Genomic DNA, 24,581 nt, shown 5'->3' on the forward strand with positions numbered 1-24,581 from the left:
AAGGGCGTGAGCAGACCCTCTGAGCTCGGGAAGTGTAGTTCAACACTTGAAGGAAATGCGTCGGAGAGTGCGCCAGAATCCGGGAAATATAAACTACAGTTCCCAGAGGGCGCTGCGGTTGGGAGACGAGCATTTTCTTTCTAGCAGAGCTCGCCCTCCCCAAGTCAGTTCCGCAGTAGAGGTGACCTGTTTTCCTGACGCTCGTCTCTGCAGGTGCTGAAATTGTTCGCGCACTTCTTAATCATGGTGAGTGTTGGCCCCTGGATCCCGCGTACCCCTAACCTTCATGCCGTTGTGTGGGGTGTCTTGCACTGGAAGGACTTTTGGGGAGGGGGACGGCTGTGCAAAGCGCTGCCTTTCGAGCCCTTTGGAAAGCCCCGACTCATCTTTTGGGGACTGTCGCAGTGACCCGGTAATTGGGAAGGGATTGGTTTCCACCTGGGGAGCTCTTACAAGGACTCTGGAGAAATTTGTCCTTGGAGAGGCCTGATCTCAGCCCTGCTGCGTGGCGTGGGTACAAAATAAGCTGCGGGTTTTGTCCACGATAGAGGGTTTGATAAGGATGATAAGGTTTGGTATGAGAGGTGGGGGGTGTTGGGTCCTAACCTCTTTTTTTCTTGAGCCCACACTGTTTTTAAGGGCCTTTGTCACAAAGCCCTTGAAAACAGAAGGCCCTCAGTTGTAAAGGTTGTGCTTACCAGGTACTCCGGATTACGATCGCCGTTTTCGAGGGACGTTTCCGCCATATCTAATTTCACAAAATGTTATTTAAAACCTGTTCACTGATCTCCTTTTGTAATGACAGGACGTGTTGCAGTGATGGCATCACTAGCCAAATAACTAGTGCAGAAATGCTTTGCTGGTCTGTAGGTTATGAATTCTAGAGCCACTACTTTTAATGTTACGCAATGTAACCATCTTGTGAAGGTCTGGATACCTAGATCACCGTATCTTGTCTCTGCTGGAAAGAAGGCGGGGGGGGGGGGGGGGGGGGCGGGGAGATGAAGGAACTCTGACGTATGAATAATCTGCATGCTGTTTGAAGGTGACATTTGACATCAGACAAATTAATCCAGTACTTGTATTTATAGTTGAAGTTCTTCTTCCTCCGTTATCTCAAAATACTGGAATAGGTGGGGATTGTGGGGAAATATTCGAATGAACTGGAAATTTTCCAGAACCTGAAAAGACATATTTTTAAGGCAAGGGGATTACTGCTTCCTTTACCTTTATAAGGGACCAGTGGGGACAGCTACTAATTCTCAGTAAAAGTTAAACCTCAGTTTTCTACTTATAAGTTTGTCATTTAAATGACGGTTTCAGTGAGCTCTAATTTAATGATCTTAGCAAGAATGTGGAGGTAACAGAGAACGTGAGACTTTATAATTTTAGAACTGAATGGGACCTTTTAAATATCATTTTGATAAATCTCCCCCCACTTCAGATCTTAAAATTGAGTTTATTGAAACCCAAAGAGAATGATTTGCTCAAGGTCGTACAACAGTTTGCTCCCAAGAGCCTTACAGCTCTTTCCATCGTAACATATTGTGCCATACAATTACCAAGTCATTTTGAAAATTTATTTTTAGTAGCTGAGGTTCTGGAGGAACATACAAATTCATACTGCAAATATAAACTAAAGTATTTTATCAGCATTTATATTAAAAGCTTTATAAAAAGCTTTATATTAATAGCTTTATTCCCTGCAATTCACAATACTGGAATTCTAGAATTAGAAGGGAATTTGGAAATTATTTACTCTACTTTTAAAAGGTAGCCTGGTGAGGTTAAATGATTTTCCCAAGGTCACAGGGAGAATCCTGGGCCCCCATTCTTATGTTGTTTTGCTATGCAATAGATAAGACAGGCCTCACCCCTGGAAGGTCACTTGGGCACTGCATAACAGAGGTGTCCCTAAGAATGAACACTCCTGTTAGTTTACTGAAACTGACAGCCCTCTCAGGTGACTCAGAATCGCCTTGCCTCCTCAGGAGACCATGTGAACAATCACTGAATTTAAAAAAAGACATCTTTTGTAAGCTGTTCAAAGTATTTTTTTGTAAGAGAGAGAATAGGGACAGTAAGAATTAACTGTATGAAGGAATCTGAATGATAGGTTTTTATATTACAGAAATAAATGTAAATTAGAAAGTAAAAAAGGAATACATGGGTCTTTCTGTAGAATAGCAGAAAGAACACTTATATTCAAGCTTTATAACTGAGACTTGAGCACATGCGCAAGGCAGTCTGAATTTGCAGGAAGGTCATTAGAGCCCTGCCAAGAGCAGAGACGTTCCTCCTTTAGATCTTGGCAGACTGCCCAGATATCTAAGCAAAGAATAGTAACCTGTCTTCACACTGTAACATTGTGGAAAGTCAGCGGGAATCTCCCACCCTCCTGCTTTTCTACTGCAATGTTGCAAAGAGCAAAAAGAACAGAATAAGCACATCCTTTCCCATTTCATAATCAAACATTCAGACATTTACTAGGCTTCATACTAATCTTAGTAAGATAGAATTACCTATCCGTGAAAATAATTTTTCACAGACATAGAAGAAGGAAGCTGCTGAGATGGAATTAGCAGCTGTTCATTAGTTGGCCACAACCACTTCACTAAGGACTGTGATACTGGGAGCGTATTTTTTAGCAGCTAAAATTAATGCCTAAGATTGACTACATTGTTGTGTTCTAACCATCTACCTGTGAGCTTTACAGATAGTGACACTTGCTTTCCCCTTTATTTCTTATCCTGGCTTCCTTTACATTGAAGTGGTATATATTTATATTTTTCTTAACCCTTTTATTAGTCCAACAGATACTTGTTGAACACTGCATGGGAGTACAAATTTGAGTCAAGGGCAGACTGCTCTCACAGCAAGGAGGTGGTGGTTCACAGTTCGATAGAGAGTAACAGACGTGTCAGTAGAAAACCAAAGGGTATAAGAATCCTTAGAGGAAAATTTTATGGTGACAGAGACCTATAATTATAGTGTTTGCTACATATCGTTCTTAATGTTTTGTATGTTAACTCAATCCATACAACTACCATATTTGTTAGGTAGCTGTTATCATTATCTCCATTTTACTGTGAGGAAACTGAATACAGAGTTTAAGTAACTTGTCAAGAACATGCAGCTGATGAGTTGTAAAGCTCGGATTTGAACCCAGAACATTTGGCTCTAGAGGCTGTCTCTTTACTACACTCTGCCACCTCTCTAGCCCCCTGTTTTAGAAAATTGGGATATCCTCTTGTTTCCTCCATGTGGTTCACCAATGGATTCTCTGGCCTAAAATAGTACCAGGTACATAATAGAGATTCAGTGTTGTACTGTTTAATAAATGAAGTGAGATAACAGTTCATCAGTTGATATATAAAACTATGTCATTAGAACTAGTGACATAATTTTGCTAACTATAGCTGGAATTATTGTGCTCACTAAGTTTCCAACCCTCTGAATGCAAGTATGTATGAATGAAATATCTTAAACAGTTTTTTAAAGCATGTTGGGTTTGCTTCCAAACAATTCTTTTACATTTCCAAGTTTAGGGTAGTAATTTTACAAGATCCAGCTATTCCTTCATCAATATTTAAGCTTCAGCTACATTCCAGGCATTGTTGTAGGCAGCTGGAACACGACAGTAAATAAAACAGACAGAGCCCCTGTCCTTCAGGAGCTTGCATTCTAAAGAGAAAGGGAGAATAATTTCTTCCTCTATTCCCTTTTTCTTACCTACTCCAAGGGAAGAGGGGAAAATGACCAAATTAAAAACTGTAAAGGACATATGATTTAAAAAATAACCATATACAATAACTTTTAGCATTCTTTATAAACCTGAAGTCTGTTTGGAAACATAAGAATGTATTGTTATAAAAAAAAAAAAAGGTTTATTTGGGGAATTACCGTATTTTGTCTTTTTAGGGGTATGAAGGCCTAGGGGAAAAGTTGAAGAAAATGGGGGAGAGACTAAGAAGGTCAGGGAGTCACTCTCCAGAGTTTTCTCCTTTTTTTGCCGTCATACCCTGGTCACATCTGTGAGGAAGAAATGCATACATAGTCTGCTGCATACAGAGTCATCTCTACAGCAGTTGACACTTCTTTCCTGAGATTTTTTTTCTTTGATTTTTCTGGGTTTCAAGTTGCTAAACGCTGCTGACCTTCAGAGGGTAGGGTTGGAAGGTCATAGGACATAGTCTCCTTCCATCCCACAGGCATGACTCACCTAGAAGAGGGAATTCTAAATATAAAGAAATCAAAGGCTTCTGTCCCCATTCATTTCAGTGGACCACTTCTCTCATGCAGGTAACCATAGAGGTGACTCAGGGGGAGTCCCTTTACACAGTATTGTCAAGGAAAGGAACAGTTTACCTCGATCAAATTTGTGTATCTAATGTTATCTGTTAAGTTTCCAAACATTTTTGTTTAGCTCTTTTTAATAGAAATATTTCTATCTTTTTAATTCTCTGAGCTGCTTTTTTTTAGTGACTCAGGATCGTCACTTTGAATATTGGTTTTTACTTTTGTCCATATGTCTGTATTTTGTCCAGGGTCTGTTGAGGTCTATAAGGCAACTTCTGTTATAACTGTTATGCTCTTTGTACTTCTCCCTCCTCTCTTTTAAAATTATTTTTCCCTTAGAATCAAGTTGTCAACTGTCACTATATTTTGATGTAGTTATTGAATAGTAAAATTTATTATAATCCAGTATTCTCTTTCTCCTTAAATAAAAAATAAAGGCTTATTTTCCCTCCTTCAAGTAGTCAAGTTGAATCATGATTAATAGTTTTATTAAAACTTTCTGACTCATTGTAAGTGGAAAATTTTAACCACTGTCACTCCTCTTCCTGGTGTGAAGTATTCTAATCTAGCAGATGGGGAGTGGGGGGATTTGCATAAGAGGATTTATAAGGTTCTAGTGGCTGCCAGGGTTTGTATCACCATATAAGGCACATCAACATTGTTAGGCCTATTTCAGTGGCAAAACAGCCTTAAAGAGATGGATAAGATTTTGTAAGTAAATCCAGGATAACAGTGAGAGTTAAGTAACACCCATAAATATCCAGCCAAAGGACACATGTTCCAGAAGTTGCTCAGCTGATTTGTGCATGCTATATTTACTGAGACAAGTCTGGAATAAGTTTGTCTTCTAAGCCAAATGTGAAGAGACTTTAAAATTTTACATTAACTTTTGAAGTACGTGGTTGTCTCATTATAGAGAAAATCCTGAATGTCTTTAGGGTAAAATAGCATTTTTAAATAAGATGTTAATCAATGGGACTCTTTCATTACAGTCTGAACCAATCCGTGTCCTTGTGACTGGAGCAGCTGGTCAAATTGCATATTCACTGCTGTACAGTATTGGAAATGGATCTGTCTTTGGTAAAGACCAGGTAGGGAAACTATCCGTGTACCTCAAGTCAAAATAAGAATATTGTCAATAAACCCTGTATTTAGTTTCAAAGAAATATTTTAATGATAAAGGGATGGGTTATCCTAATAAATGTACTGGGCACGTTGCTATAAATGTAAGCTGGTATCTTATTTATATGTATCCCCCCAGCCATTGAAAATGCCTTGCAAATCAACTCTTCCGCATACTTCATTTAGTTGACTTGGTACAGCCAGCAGGTATCAGTCAGTGGAAGGTTTTCACTAGTAACAGTAACTATTAGGGAGAGTCATGTGGGAGAGAAAGTTGCTGAATTAGCACTTCCTTGTTGATAAATGGTCTGTAGACCCAAAATAATCGGACAAGCAGATCTGCTTTCCAGTTTAAAGAGGCACCTCCTATTCTTATTCCCCTATTCCACTAAAATCCTTTCTAAAGTATTCATTTATTCCTTCTCTTCCCACATAGATATCAAGTTCTTCCTTCGTGCCAGATAATATTTAGCTTTCCATGAACTAAAATTAGATAAATAGCTGCGAACAATAAGAGTAAACTATGGCTGGGGCGCCGGGGTGGCACAGTTTGTTGAGCATCTGACTCTTGGTTTTGCTCAGGTCATGATCTCAGGGTCATGAGATCAAGCCCCACATCGGGCTCTGCGCTCAGGAATCTGCTTGAGATTCTCTCCCTCTCCCTCCCTCTGGCCCTCCCCCTCTACGCAGGCACCCACCCATGTGCGCTCTTTCTCTCTCAAATAAATAAATCGTAAAAGAAAATAAAAGGAGTAAGCGATGGCATATCACTTGAGTTATGATATTTTTTCCATGTATACTCCTTTAAAATTCAGTAATGGTGGTTCCTCTTACTTTGTTAGCAAACTATCGCTGGCTTTATACCATTCCTTTTTCTGAAAGTGGCATGATGTTAGATACCTGACCTCCTAAAATAATTATAACTAATTAATGGGAATTATACACATACATACACCAAATAAGCAAAAACTTTACAAGAGGACTTTTCTGTGACTAAATGACAAAACCTACACTGATAGATGCTGTCCTTGCTATTTATTTGGCAGCCAATAATTCTTGTGCTGCTGGATATCACTCCCATGATGGGCGTCTTAGATGGTGTCCTAATGGAACTGCAAGACTGTGCCCTTCCCCTCCTGAAAGGTGAGTGGGGGGGGGCGGTGGAGGATAAAAGAATTTTATAGTATTTTATGTCTTTCAGAAAATAAGTTTAGATTTTTAACTAGCCTTCAGTTAGAAACTATTTCATAAAAGTATTTTTTGTTGTTGTTTTTTGAACTACAACTATTTGGTAAGATGTGTACCAAGAATAAATAAGGGTTAAAGCAAGAAGTAACCAATGTCAGTTAAAAGACTATGCTTTTTTCCCAACATGCTTATACATAATTTTCCTTACTAATTAAGCATAATATTGCACAGGAGTTATACACCTGAGATTGCCTACATTGTGTTGTTATTTAAAATCTATTTAAAAAGTAATAGTAGCGCCTAAATTATATAGTTCTAAATGATGTCTTCCAGAGCCACATGTTGCCCTGAGGCTGGAAATTGTTTGGTCCCTCACATGTAGTCCTAACCCACAGCCAGTCATCAGATTGAGCTACAGCATAAATTGTCCTAATCGTATGCTGCATAGTTTGAAAAAAGCCCATGAGAGTTCTGCTAAGAGCCTTTAAGAATCATTAAACTATTACACAAATTTAAGACAGAAGTCTTAAATTTGATTGACGGTTTCGTTAAAATGTTAGGTCAACTTGTGAACTAATTTGAATATTTTTCTTTAGGTATACCTTCATTATGATCGTTTTTAGTAACGATTAATTAATAATACTCTCCTAAGTTTGCACAGAGCAAAATACATACACACCCAACAGAAACCATGTTCAGAGGGGCGCCTGGGTGACACCATGGGTTAAGCGTCCACCTCTTCTTGGTTTCGACTTGGGTCATGGTCTCAAGATCTCCATCAGGTTCCGCGCTCAGCAGGGAGTCTACTTGAGATACTTTCTCCCTCTTCCTCTGTCCTCCCCACATGTGTGGGTGTTTGTGTGTGTGTGCACATGCACACACTCGCTTTCTCTCTCTCTCCCTCCCTTTCTCTCTCTCTAAAATAATAGATCAATCTTAAAAAAGGAAAGAAAGAAAGAAAAAAACATGCTCAGAATTCATACGTCCATTCAATAAACATTTACTAGAAGGGGTGCTCTGTTGTCTGAAGTCATTTGGTTGCATAGTTATATAAGAAAGTGTATTGTCCTGCCAACCTGTTCTGCTGGCTCCCTTTCCTCACCCTCTCTTTTTTTCTTTTTTTAAACTGAAGTATAGATGACACACAACTTACCCTTTCTCTCCAAATCAACTTCGTTGCATTGTCACATTTTTATTCCTTTCTCTGCTGAGTTATTCTCCTCTCTTGAGTGGGTCCAGGTTACAGTATGACAGGAAGGGAAGATTCTGCAAATAAGGATGCATGGCTGGGAAGAAGATTCCCCTCACCACCTGGTGTTTCTTTGTATACCCATCGGGGGCTCTACAGCAGCCTTACCGTGACACAAGTTGACTCCCCTAAAAATTTACCAATGACAGTGCTGAATCCTGATTGTCGCAGTCCATTTGCACTACTACAACAAAAATACCATAGACTGAATGGCTTATAAACCACAAAAATTTAATTTTCATAGTTCTGTAAGTTGGGAAATCCAAGATTAAGGTACCAGCATGGTCACATTCTGGTGAGAGGCCATTTCCTGGTTCTGTCTTCGTCCTATGTCCTCAAGGCAGAAGGGGTGAAGAAGCTCTGGAGACCTCTTTATAAGGGCACTAATCCCATTTATGAGGGCTCTGCCCTTATAACCTAATCATCTTCCACAGGCCCTACCTTTTAATACCATCACATTGGGGATTGGGTTTCAACATGAATTTTGTAAGGGACAGAAATATTCAGTCTGTAGCACTGGTCATGGCCTTTTTAATACTGTTAATAAAGGAGAGTAATGATATATGTTCTTTAATCAAAGAGTAGGTGGTATATGTTTATTGGACGGGCACAGCAGAATAGTGGTTGGTCTCTGGACCAGCCTGGGCTGGAATTACAGGTTCACTGCTTTTTGATGGCAAATTAATCTCCTTAAACTTGTCTTCATGCATAAAATATTAAGATTAAATTTGATACAACAAAATTCGTAGTGTTATTCCTGGCATGAAACTCCTCAATAAACATTATTTTGAATCTGTGATTGGTATCTTAGACCTTAAAGTAATTACAACTTAAAGGTTAGGTAAATTAGTTTCTCTTTCATGTTATCTGTGGTAATTGGCGTGAATAACAAACGTTGCACAGAGTTGAAAGTTATCATATTGTACTTTGCATCATATCTGATCATAAAACAAAAAGCTATAGAGTTTTCGAACTTGAAATAATTACTGAAATAGGAAAAGTAAAATAAATGTAATTTAAATTTCTGCTAATATTGTTTGTTGATTATACAATTTTTCCTTTCTTAGGCCCCTAAAACTTTTATCATTGTGATGTGTAAAAGTAAACATTTGCTACAAAGTGAAAGAATTACTGGGTAGATTCGGTATGAAAAAGAAAACCTTGACTTTGGTGTTTCAGTAGCTCTGCATATTTATTGCCGTGTTCACAGATGTCATCGCAACAGATAAAGAGGACGTAGCCTTCAAAGACCTGGATGTGGCCATTCTTGTGGGCTCCATGCCAAGAAGGGATGGCATGGAGAGGAAAGATTTACTGAAAGCAAATGTGAAAATCTTCAAATGCCAGGGTGCAGCCTTGGAGAAGTATGCCAAGAAGTCAGTTAAGGTGACCAATACAGTATTTTATGGGATTTTCATTATCAGCATTTGAAACTTCTTTTAGCATTTAAGTAAAGACAAAATTATTTGCCTTTTTCCCCCCCAGTTTTGTGCAGTGGTCAGTAAGTACAGATAGAGTTTTGCTTGATAAGCTCTCCTTAGAGTTTTTTTTCTTATAACATAGAAATCTTTATTTAGAGGTGCTCAAAAATATCTTGTCCGTTACTGTGATATGGACGTTTAATATTAATTTACAGACCTACAGAGAAGGCACAGAACCTACTGGTACCTTTATCTGCATGGGAATATTTGTTCAAACATTGGGATTTGTGTGTGTGTGATAGTAGAGAGAGATGGCTGTAAGCTGCGTTCTCAGCAGTGAGAGATGGTGGCTTCTGAAATGCTCAGATTTTCTCAATCCAGAGAAATTTTGATACGCTTGTCTCTAGAGAAGTTGGGTTGGTGTAACTTCCTCATCTGTCTCTTTGTGTGCAAGCTACTTACTTTAGTTTCTAAATTTGCCTTAATACTACAATAAGGCCTCCTTTTACCAAATAAGTAAGCAAAAAGGCTTTCCCGTTAGAGGTTTTACTGATTTTGATAGACTTGTTCTTCCCAATCCTGACTTTAAACCAAGGTAAAAGAAAATGTTTAAGATTTTTAAAGTTGCCAGTTACAATGTTCTATTATAATATTTTATACATGTCTGAATTTTTGCTTTCTGTAGAATTCATTTTAAATAGCTTAGTTTTATTTTCTGTAATCGTTAACAGAAAATAGTAGAAATGAGTAGAAATCATGGGTCTCTTAATTTAAAAAAATGACAGTGTTGCTTGTACTGCGCCAGGCTGCTTGAACTTGCACTGCTTGCACTATAATCACTCCTCAGCCAAGGGTCCTTTTTGGGAAAATATATACTGACACTGGGTACTTAGGGGCATTGGAGTATCATATCTTCAACTTGCTCTCAAATGGGCCAAAAAGAAAGACTAAGGGTATAGTGTGTGTATAGAGGGAGGGAGAGAAGTGAAAAAAATGAGGGAATCTGGGTAAAGACGATGTGGAAGGTAGTCTTTGTAATATGCTTGCAGCTTTTCAGTAAGTTTGACATTTTTTCCCAGTAAGTTTATAGTTTTATTAAAGAATTTAAAACTTAAAAGATAAAGTACATGTGTACATTTTCCTGTACTGTATTATAATGCAGTGTATCCTGTACCTCCCCAATTAAAAAAAAATTTTTTTTAAGTAGCCTGAAGTGCTTTCTGCTAAGGATTGATTCAGCGGGTGTGGAGTGGGTAGGACCTGGTAATCTGTATTTTAGCAAATCCCAGTTAATTCTTAGGATTAGGCAAGGTTAAAAAACTCTTTTAATTAATAAAGATAAGTCATTGTCCTAAAGGAATCTGCTCAAGTAGAATTTCTTTCTTGGACTACTTTTTTAAGAAGGAAAATTTTATGAATGACTTGCTCTCTCAGAAAGAGCCTTAGATTAGTGTGTGTGTGTGTGTGTGTGTGTGTATGTGTGTGTTAAATAGATAAATGCTCTGTTTTGGCACAAAACAAAATAGACATGTACCTTCAGTCTTGGATGCTGCCACCTGGAAAGCAACTTGTACACATGTTGGTAGCTTTATTAAAGACATATTTTCAGTAATCACAAGAGACACTAAGTGGGGTGGAAATACTATAGAAACTACAGTGGTAACCATACATACTTAGCTCATACAAACTTGATACAAAGGCTACATGTTACACATTTATCAGTCATTTTCTAAGATAGTTTGGTTCATCACTGCATGGTGTGTAACTTCGCTGTGCCTCCCGTATATCCTAGGTTATCGTGGTGGGAAATCCAGCCAATACCAACTGCCTGACTGCCGCCAAGTCAGCACCGTCCATCCCCAAGGAGAACTTCAGTTGCTTGACTCGTTTGGATCACAACCGAGCTAAAGCTCAGGTAGAAAAATACCTTTTAAAATCTTGAATGTTCAACTTTAAAACCTTTTTCTCTTACTTTTGAAGTAGCTGATTCTTTTTTGTTTTTGTCTAGTAGAAAGCTATTCTAATTTGTTAGGGAGTCTTTACATCTAGTCTCTTGTGAGGCTAAACTCGTACTTAATTTTCTCAACTATGGTTCATTTGCTAACTATGCTAAAATACTGTTCCTAATGTCCTCTTACTACAGGGGCTATAAAACCAGTCATTAGGGCTGCATGTGTGGCTCAGTCAGTTAAGTGTCCAACTCTTGATTTTAGCTCAGGTCTTGATTTCAGGGTGGGGAGTTTAAGCCCTGCCTTGTGCTCCATGCCGCACGTAGAGCCTACTTAAAAAAAAAAATCAGTTATTAATATAATTAACAGGGCAATACATAGTGGTTTTTTTGCCCGATATGTAGAACATTACAAAAAGAAAGATTTGAGCTTTTTGTGTTTTGTGTGGTTCTGCTTCCTTTTTCCCTTTAGCTAAGCCATCAGATTCAGATTTTTTAATGTTTAATTTTATATTTTTTATTTTTCCATCTTTTTAATATTCTACATGTTTCCATAAAACGTCCTACTTTTCACTACTTAGCACCTAAATATTAATTGTTCTTAAGTTTCCTTATCCCTTGGAGTTTTAGATACATGTGCTGAAGGGTCAGTGACCAGGGTTATTAACAGAAGCTTTTTGAAAAATGAGATGCCACCGCCAATCATCTGTGCTGGTTTCTAGGTTTTCTTGGGTCTAGATGATCCTGGTGCCCTTCAAAGCCATGACAAAGCTCTGGGTTCTTGGACATAACCTCTTTCCTTTTCCCTAGCACCTTTCTGGCCATACCTCCTCATCCACAGGTCATCACTGTTAGATAGGTCTATGAATTTAGTCCTTTTTCTTCTAAAGACAACTTTGTTTAGTTTCAAGAAAACATTTTATCAAAAGATGGTGTGGGGCGCCTGGGTGGCTCAGATGGGTGGGCGGCTGCCTTCGTCTCAGGGCCTGATCTCCGGGTCCTGGGATCGAGCCCCACATTGGGCTCCTGGCTGGTTTGGCGGAGAGCCTGCTTCTCCCTCTACCTCTACCTCTCCCCCTGCTTGTGTACTCTCTCTGTCTCTCTCTCTCAAATGAATAAATAAAATCTTAAAGAAAGAGAAAGAAACATAGAAAGAAAAAGAAAAAAAGATGGTCTGAGGTCTAAGTTGAAAAACCACTGCTTTAAACTGAGAATTGATCATCTTTCAGCTTTGGGGTACCCAGTAACGGAGAAAGAACTAACATTTGTTAAGCTTCTACCCTAAGCTGAATGCTCTATATGTAACTTATCATTTAATTCTTCTAATAACCATATGAGATATGTTGTTATCTTTGTTTTACACACAAGAAACCTGAAGCCCAGAAAGTTCTGGGATCACAGTCACACAGCTAGTAAATGGTGGAGCCAGCTATATTTGCCTGACTCCCAAACTCTTAGATGTGTTCTTACATAATGAGATTATGTGACCTAAGTCCACTTACTAGCTCTGTGACCTTGAGGAAGTATATTCAAGGTATAAAACGGGGTAATAATTCTATCTACCTCAAAGGGAGGTTATGTGGATTAAATGAGATCAGATCTGTGTTAAGCTCTTTCATGGTACCTGTCACATAGTAAAACTCAATAGATTGGCTGCTCTTAGTAGTAATGATTTTTATTAGTAGTGTTATTATTAAGAGGGATATAACTAAGAGTTGAGAAGAGCCACACCTCATATCTCCTTGAATAGACCATTAATTTAGAAGGTCATTGGATAACAAGCTTAAATTGCAGATATTTCCTGAGGGACTTTAGGCTGTGAACTGGGTCTTTTTCCTTATTGTTTTTTAGCTAGAGTCTAGTGGGTGGAAGGAATGGGAGTCAGTTTGAATGAGTGGAAGCAGGAGATTTGGGTACTAAAAACAATTAAGAAGGAAGAGATGGTTTTAGATGTTACATTTGTAGGTTCTAGATGTCCAGATGGTAACTTTCCCAGCAACAGGGAAAAAGAGGTAAAATGACACCACTGACAAACTTGGTTTTTGCTGTTTCAGCTGAGGCCTTGGGGGAGGCAGGCACTGGAAAATTCTGCTTCCAGAGGTACTCCTAAGTGACACTTTGTCCCAGTGCCTGAAACAGTTTTCCCTGTAGGGGCAAAAGTCTGAGTGAGGAAAGAGAGAAGAAGCAGTCTTGTTAGACTTTAACTTTCGGCACATTTTCCAGTATGTCAGTCTGGCGTAGTGAGAGCTTTTGGGAGGTTTTTGAAAAAGCAGTTTCTTCCTCCTGTCAAGTTGTTCATCCAGTGAGAAAAATAACAAACTCAAAGACTAATTTCTTACATGAATATTGCTCATCTTACATAATTCATTTTGGGAATCAGAAGACCTAGCTACCTAGTGACTGTTGATCACCTGCAGAATTCCCCTTTGTATTTGCAAACCAGAGCTGCGAATGAATGCTGACAGGGTAGTTTGACAATAAAACCAGTTAGCTCCTATTGGGGGTTGGGGGGAGGAATTACTGCGGCTGGAGAATTAGTCCAAAACTGTTTAACAGATCTGCATGGTAGACATGAAAGGTCTAAGGGAGCAAGGAAGTGGAATCCTGGATACATGTTAATTTAGACTAGCTCTGACATGAATGAAATTCAGAAACTACATCTGTAAAGTATTGGCCTTTGCTGTCCAGACAGAAGTGGATTAGCTCAAGAAAACAAAAAAACAAGAAGTAGGCAGCAGGACAAAGGAAGTAAGGAGCTTCCTGTAGGGAGGAGAAGCCCTGAGGCAGTTTGTCTTCACTCTTCAGCAAAATTACAGGTTCTGAGTTCTTGGTAATAGACATCTTGTGTTACTTGCCTCAGGTAAATTTTCCTTTTTCTCTCTGATACCAGCTAAATACAAGTAAGGGCAGTTCTTCCCAAGTCCTTGAAGGTCATGGCACACACAGAAAATGGTAGTCATTGCACAGCACACTGCTGTGCCTCAGCCACTAAGCAGATCAGTAGCTGGATTCTCTAGAAACCAACTATCCAACTATTTGTGAGGACTGGTTGATACTTCAATAGCCCCAGTACTTGCAGAACTCTAGATGAAGCAGGGTTTAGCTGAGAAGTGATTTTAAATGTCAAAACAGAATTTTAAGTGAATTTTTAAGTCATTTAACTATTCTAGGATTTAAGAAACAAGTCTCAACTTATTTTAAAGGTGATAGGGAAAGTAAACACAATTTGATTCTTACCTGACTGAATAAATTGTATAAAGGTGACTCAAGTCACTGCAAACATTTTAGGTATTGGCCTTTTTCATCAGTACCCTTTTTGTTTGGTTGCTTGCTGTTTTGTTCTTTACTTTTTATTTTGGAGTAATTATAGACCGAGAAGAAGTTAAAAAATAGTACAGAGAATCCCGCATCCCCCACCACTCACTTCCCCCAGCGGTAACATCTTCCCTAACGATAGAGCGTTTTTAAAACGAGGAAACTGACTAAACTCATTCAGATTTCTGCAGTTTTTACCTTCATTTTTGTGGTATGTCTTTAATCATATATGTAGATTACTGTAATCGCTGCAGTGAAGGTACAGAACTGTTTCCACACCCGTAAGAGAGCCTCCTCATGCTGCCTCATGACAGTTACACACCCCTCTCCATTCCCAAGCTCTGACAGCCATTTATCTGTTCTTCATCTCAATTAATTTTGTCATTTTGAGAATGTCACAAAAATAGAATCATGTAGTAAGTGACGTTTTGAGACTGGCTTTTTTCATGCAAAAGCAGTGAACTCTGGCACAACTATTTTTTTCTCCCATTCTTACCATTAAAGAAGGAAAAATCATCCACAATGATACCCTAACACATTAGCTCATAAAATCATAAATTTTTTTTTCCAAAACATTCCCTTCTGGTTCATCACAATTCTACTATCTAATTAAGAACAAATTATGCATACAACTAACCATAATTTTTTTTGTGCACATTACCTTATCAGGTGAAAAACAAAGCTAGTGAACTTATTTTGTTTATTTAAATCTTTCAAAACATAACTTTCTAATCTTTTCTGTGGCTAGTATACTACGTAATATAATTGATAGTTATGTGACTGCAAGGCTTACAGGATCTTAAAGTGGCTTTTTGTTTGTTTGTTTTTTACATTTTTAAAATTTATTTTTAAGTAATCTCTACACCCATCATGGGGCTCGAACTCCATGATCAAGAGTCACATGCCCCCCCAACTGAGCCAGTCAGGTGCCCTGTAAAGTGCTTTTTGGACCTATAGCTAGAAATTGTTACATTTGGTATCATTTTAGTATTGTATTTAAGCACTTTCCATTGGTTTCCTAATCTGTAAATTGAACACAATCATACTTTTGGTAATTTGAGCCCCTTCCAACTCCAAAATTTCATATTTAGGATTATTTGAAAATCAGCTAATTTATGTATGTGGTGTATAATAAAAATTTCACCTAAATATCAGAAATTCCTGTATTCTAACCTGATTGCTCAGAAGTGCTGAGGAGACATCTCCAAGTAAGTATTAACAACAAAACAAAGGTCATACTTATATATTCTTAACCTCTTGCTTGGTGTTTTGTGTTTGACAAACCCCCTGTACTGATAAGTTAGTCATAAACTGTAGGATGCTCTCTACTCTTAAATATTCTACCCTCTAATGTTTCGGGTTCACTTCTTGTTTACATTGTTAAGCTTTAGGAAATTACCAAGCAATATTTTTTTCTTTTAACAAATCGATATAACTTTTGTGTGTTCTCTTGAAATTTCAGAGGCCTTAAGGATGTTTGTCAGGCACAATTTGAAATAAAAAGTGTTGGTCTAAGTAAGATATTTGTTTTCTATTTAACTAGATTGCTCTTAAACTTGGTGTGACTTCTGATGATGTAAAGAATGTCATCATCTGGGGAAACCATTCCTCAACTCAGTATCCAGATGTCAGCCATGCCAAGGTGAAACTGCAAGGAAAGGAAGTTGGTGTTTATGATGCTCTGAAAGATGACAGCTGGCTCAAGGGAGAATTCATCACAGTAAGAAAAATCTCTCCTAACAACCAAGTGTAAAGAACTCTTGGGAGAGATACCACATTGCTGACTATCTCTCCAAGACAGTCTTCAAATGTCTCTCCATTTGGTGGTGTGGTTCTCAAGGAGAGCAGGCCTTTCATGGTTGCTCTGATGACTACATGCAGAGCCAGTCATGATCCAGTCTGATCTGATCTGCTGTGGCAGACAAGATTAATGGCTAAAGTGGGAAGAAACTAGAGTTCTCTCTAGTCATCCAGTTAATCTTTATAAAGAGATCCATTTCTTTATGTGGTGTATAGTAAATTTTCTATGTGGATTTATAGTTTTCTTTTTTCAAAAAGACTGGTGCTTATAACTGAAATAGGTTGGTGAGGCCCACACTGGGTAGTTGTATGATTTTGGAGGGGAAGACATTAAACCGTGGTTGTGGTCTTTCACCCCAGGATTAGTTTGGAAGTGATGAAAATTCTCTCATGATCAAGTAATGCTGTCTCTGCCTGTCCCCAACCAGACCGTGCAGCAGCGTGGTGCTGCTGTCATCAAGGCTCGAAAGCTGTCCAGCGCGATGTCTGCTGCAAAAGCCATCTGTGACCACGTCAGAGACATCTGGTTTGGAACCCCAGAGGTGAGGACTCCGTGATTTGCACAGGCCGCTCCTTGATTTTTGTCCTCTGATGTTGTGATGTGAAAAGAACATCACCTTGCAGGCAGGCAGGTTAGGTTTATAGCCCAGATCAGCTGCCTACGAGCTGAACAATCTTGGGAAAGTTACTTAACCTTTGGTTGTCTATGGTATTTACGTCACAGGGTTGTTAAGGGTTAGATGAGAAACCCTGGAAAACACCTAGCACACCTGATGGACGTGACTTTTTTCCCTAAAACTTATATTGGGCCGTAGCTCCCTTATTTATAAAATGAGGATTATGTTTCTCTGGCCTATTTCACATGTATTGGAAGAGTGGAATGAGATAATACCCATGAAAGTTACCCTGTCATGGAAGTGCCTGGTGATGCTTCCTTTAAAATTATTGAAGTTACACACATAGTAAGAAAGCATCACCTGGTGGGGCGCCTGGGTGGCACAGCGGTTAAGCGTCTGCCTTTGGCTCAGGGCGTGATCCCGGCGTTGTGGGATCGAGCCCCACATCAGGCTTCTCCGCGATGAGCCTGCTTCTTCCTCTCCCACTTCCCCTGCTAATGTTCCCTCTCTCGCTGGCTGTCTCTATCTCTGTCGAATAAATAAATAAAATCTTTAAAAAAAAAAAAAAAGAAAGCATCACCTGGTTTACTTTTGTTAATTCATGTGTCATTTGGTTGCATAAACTAAACCCTAAGCACCATGAGAATGTAAAACGTTGATTATTATTTTCAGGGAGAATTTGTGTCCATGGGCATTATCTCTGATGGCAATTCCTATGGTGTTCCTGATGATTTGCTGTACTCATTCCCTGTTACAATCAAGGTAAAGTATTTTTGGGATTATTTCCCTTGTTCCTTTACTAAATTGGACATTTTCCTCAACTTTAAAATTCTACGAAGCACAACTTCAGGTTACTAAAAGATTGAAATACTGAAGTCATTAGGTTTTTTTTTAATGTTTGCTAATTAAATCCTCATTTAAAGATTTTTTTCTAGATTCAAGGAGTTTTAAATTCAAGTGCTGAACTTTTTATCAAAATTGTCTGTTAGATAAGATCTGGATTTTGATTTGCTTCTTTAGAATCAGACTTTAAAAACAGATACTTCTATAGCTTTAAGTTCAGTCTAAATTGTTGCTTGCTGGAAGATCAGTTCTAGTTTAATTGTAAATCTTTATTTGTAATTATTTTCAAACAGAATAAGACCTGGAAGATTGTTGAAGGTCTCACTATTAATGATTTCTCACGTGAGAAGATGGATCTAACTGCCAAGGAACTGGCAGAAGAAAAAGAAACTGCTTTTGAATTTCTTTCTTCTGCCTGACAAGACAAATCATTTTGATGTTACTAAAAGCTCCAAAGCTGAAGAATCTAAATGTCGTCTTTGATTCCAGTACCAAATAACAATAATGCTATACTTAAATTACTTGTGAAAAACAACACATTTGAAAGATTGTGTGCTTCTTGGTATAAATTTGTGACAGTTTATCATCATGCTGTTAGTGCTGCATTCTAAATAAAATATATATTCAAATGAAGATGACTCAGACTCTAATTTCCAGCTAACATTTCATTTCTATTCAGAAAACAAACTTGCATGTTTCCCAGCTTGGGGCTGTGATTTTTTTTTTAAACCAGAGAAAGGTAGTAAAGACAGAAAATGTTACAAAGTAAAGCATAATTCTCTTCTATTTAATCTTTTTTTTTTTTTTAAAGAGGGGGAGGGAGGAGGGGCAGAAGGAGAGGGAGAGAATCTAAAGAAGCAGGCTCCACGCCCAGTGCAGAGCCCATCACAGTGCTCGGATCTCACAACCCTGAGATCATGACCTCAGCCCAAATCAAGAGTCAGGGGCTTAACCGACTGAGCCACCCAGGAGCCCCTCTCTTCTATTTAAATAGGATAGGAAAATCTACCTTGTGATATTGAATCAATCTACTCCAGAATAGATTTTTAAACATTACCTACATAGGCTATTAAATACTTAACATTTTTTAAATCTTGAAGGTTAGTTCGTGCTCTGTGGATAATGTGATTTTAACATTATCTGTTAAATAGGTTGCAGAAATATTGTTAACGATTTAATGCCATTTGATGAAATTACAACAGTCACTTTTCCTGATGGAAGGAAAAGTTAATAAATCTTCCCTTGATGTATTACCCTATAGCAGATAAGGAATAATTTACATTTCATAACTGGTAAATGCCACAGAAATGTATGCTAGTGGGAATGTTCTCAGTCTAAGCTTATTACTAGAAAGTGTTGTTCAAAAAAATTAGTCTTTTTTTCCCAAAATTCATAAGGACAGGAGACCTCTATCTTTTCATTCTTGTACTTCATTGTACATAGTAGACACTCAATACCCTAAATCTCTCAGGGCCTAATCTAGTGCTCTTCATGGGTGCTCAAATACTTAGTTGGATTTGTAACATAAAACTACCGATATCATTTCATATTTCAGACGTAGAAAATAGAGAAGTGAGTGAGTGAAAAGTGGTTTTAGAACTGTTAATCGGATTCAAAGAAATAAAACTTCATATGAATCCATTTTTTAAATTTTATATAAAGGAAGCATAAATGTACCATTTATTAAATTATTCTCTCTCTGTTCCAGACACACCCTTCTATACTTGCTTATGGCACTGGGTCTGGTACTCTGCAAACAACATTTCTTTACCAGCTGGTTCCTGAGTTAAAAACCTGCCAAGAAAGGGTACTAGAGGGAGACCAGCAGACTGAGGAGGAAGAAGGAACATAGTCTTGCTTCTCCCTGTTGGCTTCTCTTATCATTATCTTCACTCCACTTGATAAATAAGCCAGAAAAGAAGAAAACAAGTCAAACTTGTCTTTAAAAGAGCAATTAATTGGAAGCACGAAGGCAAAATAATTTAACATTTTTTAAATGTCATATGAAGATAGAACATACAAAAGTTACAAGAGCTAGAACACAGAACTGGAAGACATACAAACAAAATTAACTCAATAATGTGTCCACCTCTATTTTGTCATCCATTTGTGTAAACTGGCCTATTTGATTCTGTAAATTAATTTCAACAACTCCCTAAAATCAGCGGTCGCATCAATGAAACAGTAATAAGGCTTTGGAGAGATCTGGTAGATTACTGGTAGAAACAATTTCTCACCAACTGCTTTTGAAGCATGGCTTTGTGTTTGAATTTTCACATTGGGAAGCTGATGACCTCTGTATGCCATTTCTCTGTGCTATTCACCTCTGTCACCTTAACCAAGAGAACAAAGCATTTTATTGACTCCACTCTTAATGGACAGTCCAGGCCCAGGAAATTGTGTCCTTAAAAAGTGTGATAATTTGTGAAAAGCCCAGTCCTTTCATAAGGACTTTACTAGAACTTGAGGAGATGACACATGGGTGAATTACACGGCAAAAGACATTACATGTTAAACCAATAAAGCTGGATTCAAAAGTTTTCCAGGAAAGGTACAATATGAATAAAATAAACCTTAGGAGAGAATTGGTCTCTGCAGATCATGACCCTGGTAATGTTTACTAAAGAACTGATAAAGATGGCCAGCAACAGCTTTTTCACAAAAATTTAAAATTCTTTTTTAATTATAAGAAAGCGTAAAGAAGGGGGGTGCAAAAACTCTAATCCTGCTACCAGTTAAATCATATTTTATAGGAAAGTAATAGATATTTGTCAGAATTTCAGTGAAATGGCATTAAATGAATACCAAAAGCCCCTTCCTTCTCTCACAGATAAATGCTTGAAAAGAGTTGGGGGCGGGGGGGGGGGCTCCCATGCATAAATGTTTGATAAAAGGAGTTCTGGGGGGGTTGCCTGGGTGACTCAGGTAAGTATCTGACTCTTGATCTCAGCTCAGGTCTTAATCTTGGTCATGAGTGTAAGCCCCGCATTGGGCTCCATGCTGGACATGGAACCTAATTTAAAAAGGTGGGTCGTGGGGTAGGGGGCCTAACCTCCCAGGAAGAAAAAAATATAAACGTATAGATTTACTTTGAAAGGTTTTTTTTTCTTGAATGAGGGCTATATAGTGAAAAGAAATTTCTTTTACTCACCTAAAACTCACTCCTACTCACCTAAAAGCCCATTTTTATTTCCCTGTCTATAATACAGAAACATTTAGGGGCGCCTGGGTGGCTCAGTCGTTAAGCGTCTGCCTTAGGCTCAGGGCGTGATCCCAGAGTTCTGGGATGGAGCCCCACGTCAGGCTCTTCTGCTGGGGGCCTGCTTCTTCCTCCCCCACTCCCCCTGCTTGTGTTCCCTCTCTCGCTGGCTGTCTCTCTGTCAAATAAATAAAATAAATCTTTTTTAAAAAATACAGAAACATTTAATACATAAGTATATATGTAGGTATGTGTTTATCTTCCCCTTTCTGTACATAAATTATACTAAGTACACTATTTTGCGCTTTGTTTTTTTTCCCTCAATAATATATTTTAGAGCTATGTTGATACCTATAGAGCTGCCTCATTCATTTGAACGGCTGTGTAGTATTCCATTAAATGGATATATTAATTTTACATAGTTAGTTACCTGTTGATAAACTTTTAGGTTCTTTCCAATCTTTTACCACTGTAAAGATGCTGCACTAATTTTGTAAGTAGGCTATTTCACACACAAGTGTATATATGGGATAAATTCTTGAAAGCTTAGTGGATTCTTCTTAATCCTGTTGAATCTGATTTATTTTAAAAGCAACAGCCTTCTGGGTCCTATAGCATTTTATTTAATAGTACATTTTAATTGGTTTTCTTCTAAAGTCCTTTTTTCTTAACAAGACCTTGATTAAACCAGCCACAATATTTCTCAAGGAATGTTGACCAGGAACAAAGTCTATTAGAAGATACCCTTTTGGTATATAAACTTAAGAACTTGGCTATGCAAAACAAAAAGCAACAGAAGTAGGTTGGAAGGAAGAAACTGGAATAAGAACCCGTGATCTTTATGGCTTGTAAACAACCTTAACAAAACCGGAAACCTATCCATGTTTGGGTTTCTGAACATTGATTGGTTACTACAAGGGTCATTGACTCAGCAGGAGTGTGTAGGCTTTGAAGTATTTTCCTATTAGTGTCACCTAATTGGTGACTGGTACTTTTCTGTGGGTTGTATTGACAGTAGTAGCCATCCTGAGTTTTCATAAGGTCAATAATGCTTACAACACAGGATTAGATTAGATAATGTTTATATAGGTTGTTGACACCCAGTAGGTGAAAAATAATTGTTACTTCTCTTCATTACATATACCATGCTTAGTGACAGAAGGAAATCACTCACTCCATTGCTAAGGTACCAGACTAATCTGGAAAATTATACAGGCTTGATTTTTTTAACATGAAAAAGTCTACCATGCAAATTTGAGTCCTTTCTATATCCTTTACTCTATTTAGCTTGGAATAAGAAATATAAAATTTAAAAAAATAAAGATAATTTTAAGCTCTAGTGGGTTTAGTATTGGTATTGCCAATAATGTTGAATAGTGGACAGTTCTGCTTATCCTGACTAGAAAGAGGTCATATTACTCTATTACCTTCCTCTAGCATTACAATGCAAATATTGTAGAATTACTTAAACACAGCATCTCATGCATAAAAGAAAAAAATTATTATAAAGGAAGAAGTATATGCAAATAAGGATTGTAGTGATAATGTGAAAAGACCTAAATAAAATTACAATCCATAGAAGGATTTTAAAGCTGAAAGAAACCTTTGCATTTATTTAAGGGAAAAAAAAATATCTTTAGAGTCTAAGTGTTTTTGTTTGTAAAAACAAAGTGCCTTTCTACAACATAGCCAAGAGTGAAAGTAGAACTCGATTAAATGGAAAAACAAGTTTAGAAATGAACACAAACCAGAAGCATTTGCCACGTCTCTGCTCTGCTGGCAGGTCCTTTAGCGCAGAACTGAGCTCTCGCCATTAACACTGCACCAGGGAAGAAATTTTTAAGAACTCTCAACTAAGCCATTCATGACACAGAATAAATTCTTGCACATTACTCTGGGGGGGGGGGAATCTACATTGGGCATGCTTTTGCAATCCTAAGAACTAATAATTAACCATGTTTTAATGTAACTGTTGGAGTGATGATGTAGACGGGCTGCCTTTCAATTCAAGTAACCAACCCAAAATTTCACAGAATTACCTTAAAGATGGGTTGAAAGTAAGATTAAAAGGATTACATTGTACTTTCAGATGCAATAATGACCTCATTCCTTCATTTCATATGTATATACATATACAATTTTATTTCAACCTTTTACTGGGAAAACACAAACAAATATCTTGAAACACCAAGGCTTTTAAGCAAGACAAATGAAAATAAAAAAGAAAGGTGATTTGTTTAAATTCTTTCTCTGTACTGTTTGTTTTCTCTTACGGTTGTTTCATTTATTTAAAAAAATGCATTTTGCATTTAAACTACTAAATCCATGAGGATTAAGACATTTAAATGAAAGAGGAGCTTATGTAAATACAACCACCTTTGAGTTGGAAATAGAAACAATTTTCTTTTCTGCTCAGATACCAACGTCCTGTTGAGAAGAAGATTCTCCAAAATGCTCAAGCAAGTGCTTAGAATGAAAACTCAGCCAGCATGGAGTAGAGGACTGGGAAGGCAGGGAGCATGCTTTATTTCCTGGGGGGAGCCACATCTTTGAACTTAATAGCTTAAGGGGGGAGGTAAAATCTGCAACTTAGGTAGAAATGGACTTCATTGTCTTCCTGCAACACATCCAGCACAGTTGAGTGTAATCACTAACTTATTAAGAATTTAATTGCCCAGGTGTCAGACCTATTTTTTTTCTGACTCTATTTACTGCAATTGTCAAATGATAAGTGATTATCTCCCATCTTCGCCCTTTAGATGCTGATCACCAGGCATGCTGGAGCAATTTCTCTTTCAATACCCTTGGGCTCTGGTTGACACAATTCTGCATTTTGGAAGCATAAGGACCACAGCCCTTAAAATGTGTTACTCTTGATAGAAGAGGGATAATCATTTGGTTTTAAATTGGTTGTAAATTGTATGTTGTGAGGAGGATCTATTTCAGCACTGATCCATGTTAAGATATAAAATTAAATGAAACCACTACAGGTTTCCCAGGATGATTTTCTTTATTCTCTGATCCTCTTTCATTTCTTGACCACTGACTCTTTCCCCAACCCATGTCAATCTGCTGACCACAAAGGGAACAAGAAAAAAGAATGAAGGGCAGAGAAGGGTTTTAAACTGATATCAGTATGCTGGGTCATGGGTAACTCAGATTATCCACAAAAATTACCCAGCTTCCTTTAAAAAGACTAACAGAAGGAATTTCGAGGCTTGAAATTCCCATTCTCCTTCACCTCCATCTATCCACATCCCTCCTACCCTTCAAGATCTGGTTCCATTATCATTGTCTCTGAAAACTCCAATCTGAAGCGATTCTTCTTCCTCAAAACTCCCATAGAGATTTTCATGCTAATTAACGCATTTGGGCATTTATCATATGCTGGCTCATATCATCTACCTTTGAACCTAAACTGCTACCAATGTTTACTTTTCCAAGGATCTACGTGCTATTTCACTAGACCGCGTGCACCTTGAAGAGCAGGATCTACATTTTATATTCTCTCACAGCCTAACACCATGCTTCAGACCTAAGGGACTATTAATAATTACTGTTGACTTGAAAATAAGCATCA

General features: G+C 37.9%; 1 protein-coding gene across 1 annotated transcript; it reads left to right on the forward strand.

Moving 5' to 3' along the window:
* Positions 1-88: 88 nt before the first annotated feature.
* On the forward strand, positions 89-18,435 carry MDH1 (malate dehydrogenase 1). Its single transcript, XM_002921806.4, has 9 exons — positions 89-246; positions 5,292-5,390; positions 6,468-6,564; positions 9,069-9,244; positions 11,072-11,194; positions 16,086-16,262; positions 16,771-16,884; positions 17,632-17,721; positions 18,096-18,435. The coding sequence occupies exons 1-9, from the start codon at positions 244-246 to the stop codon at positions 18,219-18,221; spliced, it is 1,005 nt and encodes a 334-aa protein (XP_002921852.1). The 5' UTR covers positions 89-243; the 3' UTR covers positions 18,222-18,435.
* Positions 18,436-24,581: the final 6,146 nt, after the last annotated feature.

This window comes from Ailuropoda melanoleuca, chromosome 4 (genome assembly GCF_002007445.2).
Source record: "Ailuropoda melanoleuca isolate Jingjing chromosome 4, ASM200744v2, whole genome shotgun sequence".
NCBI classification, from domain to species: Eukaryota; Metazoa; Chordata; class Mammalia; order Carnivora; family Ursidae; genus Ailuropoda; species Ailuropoda melanoleuca.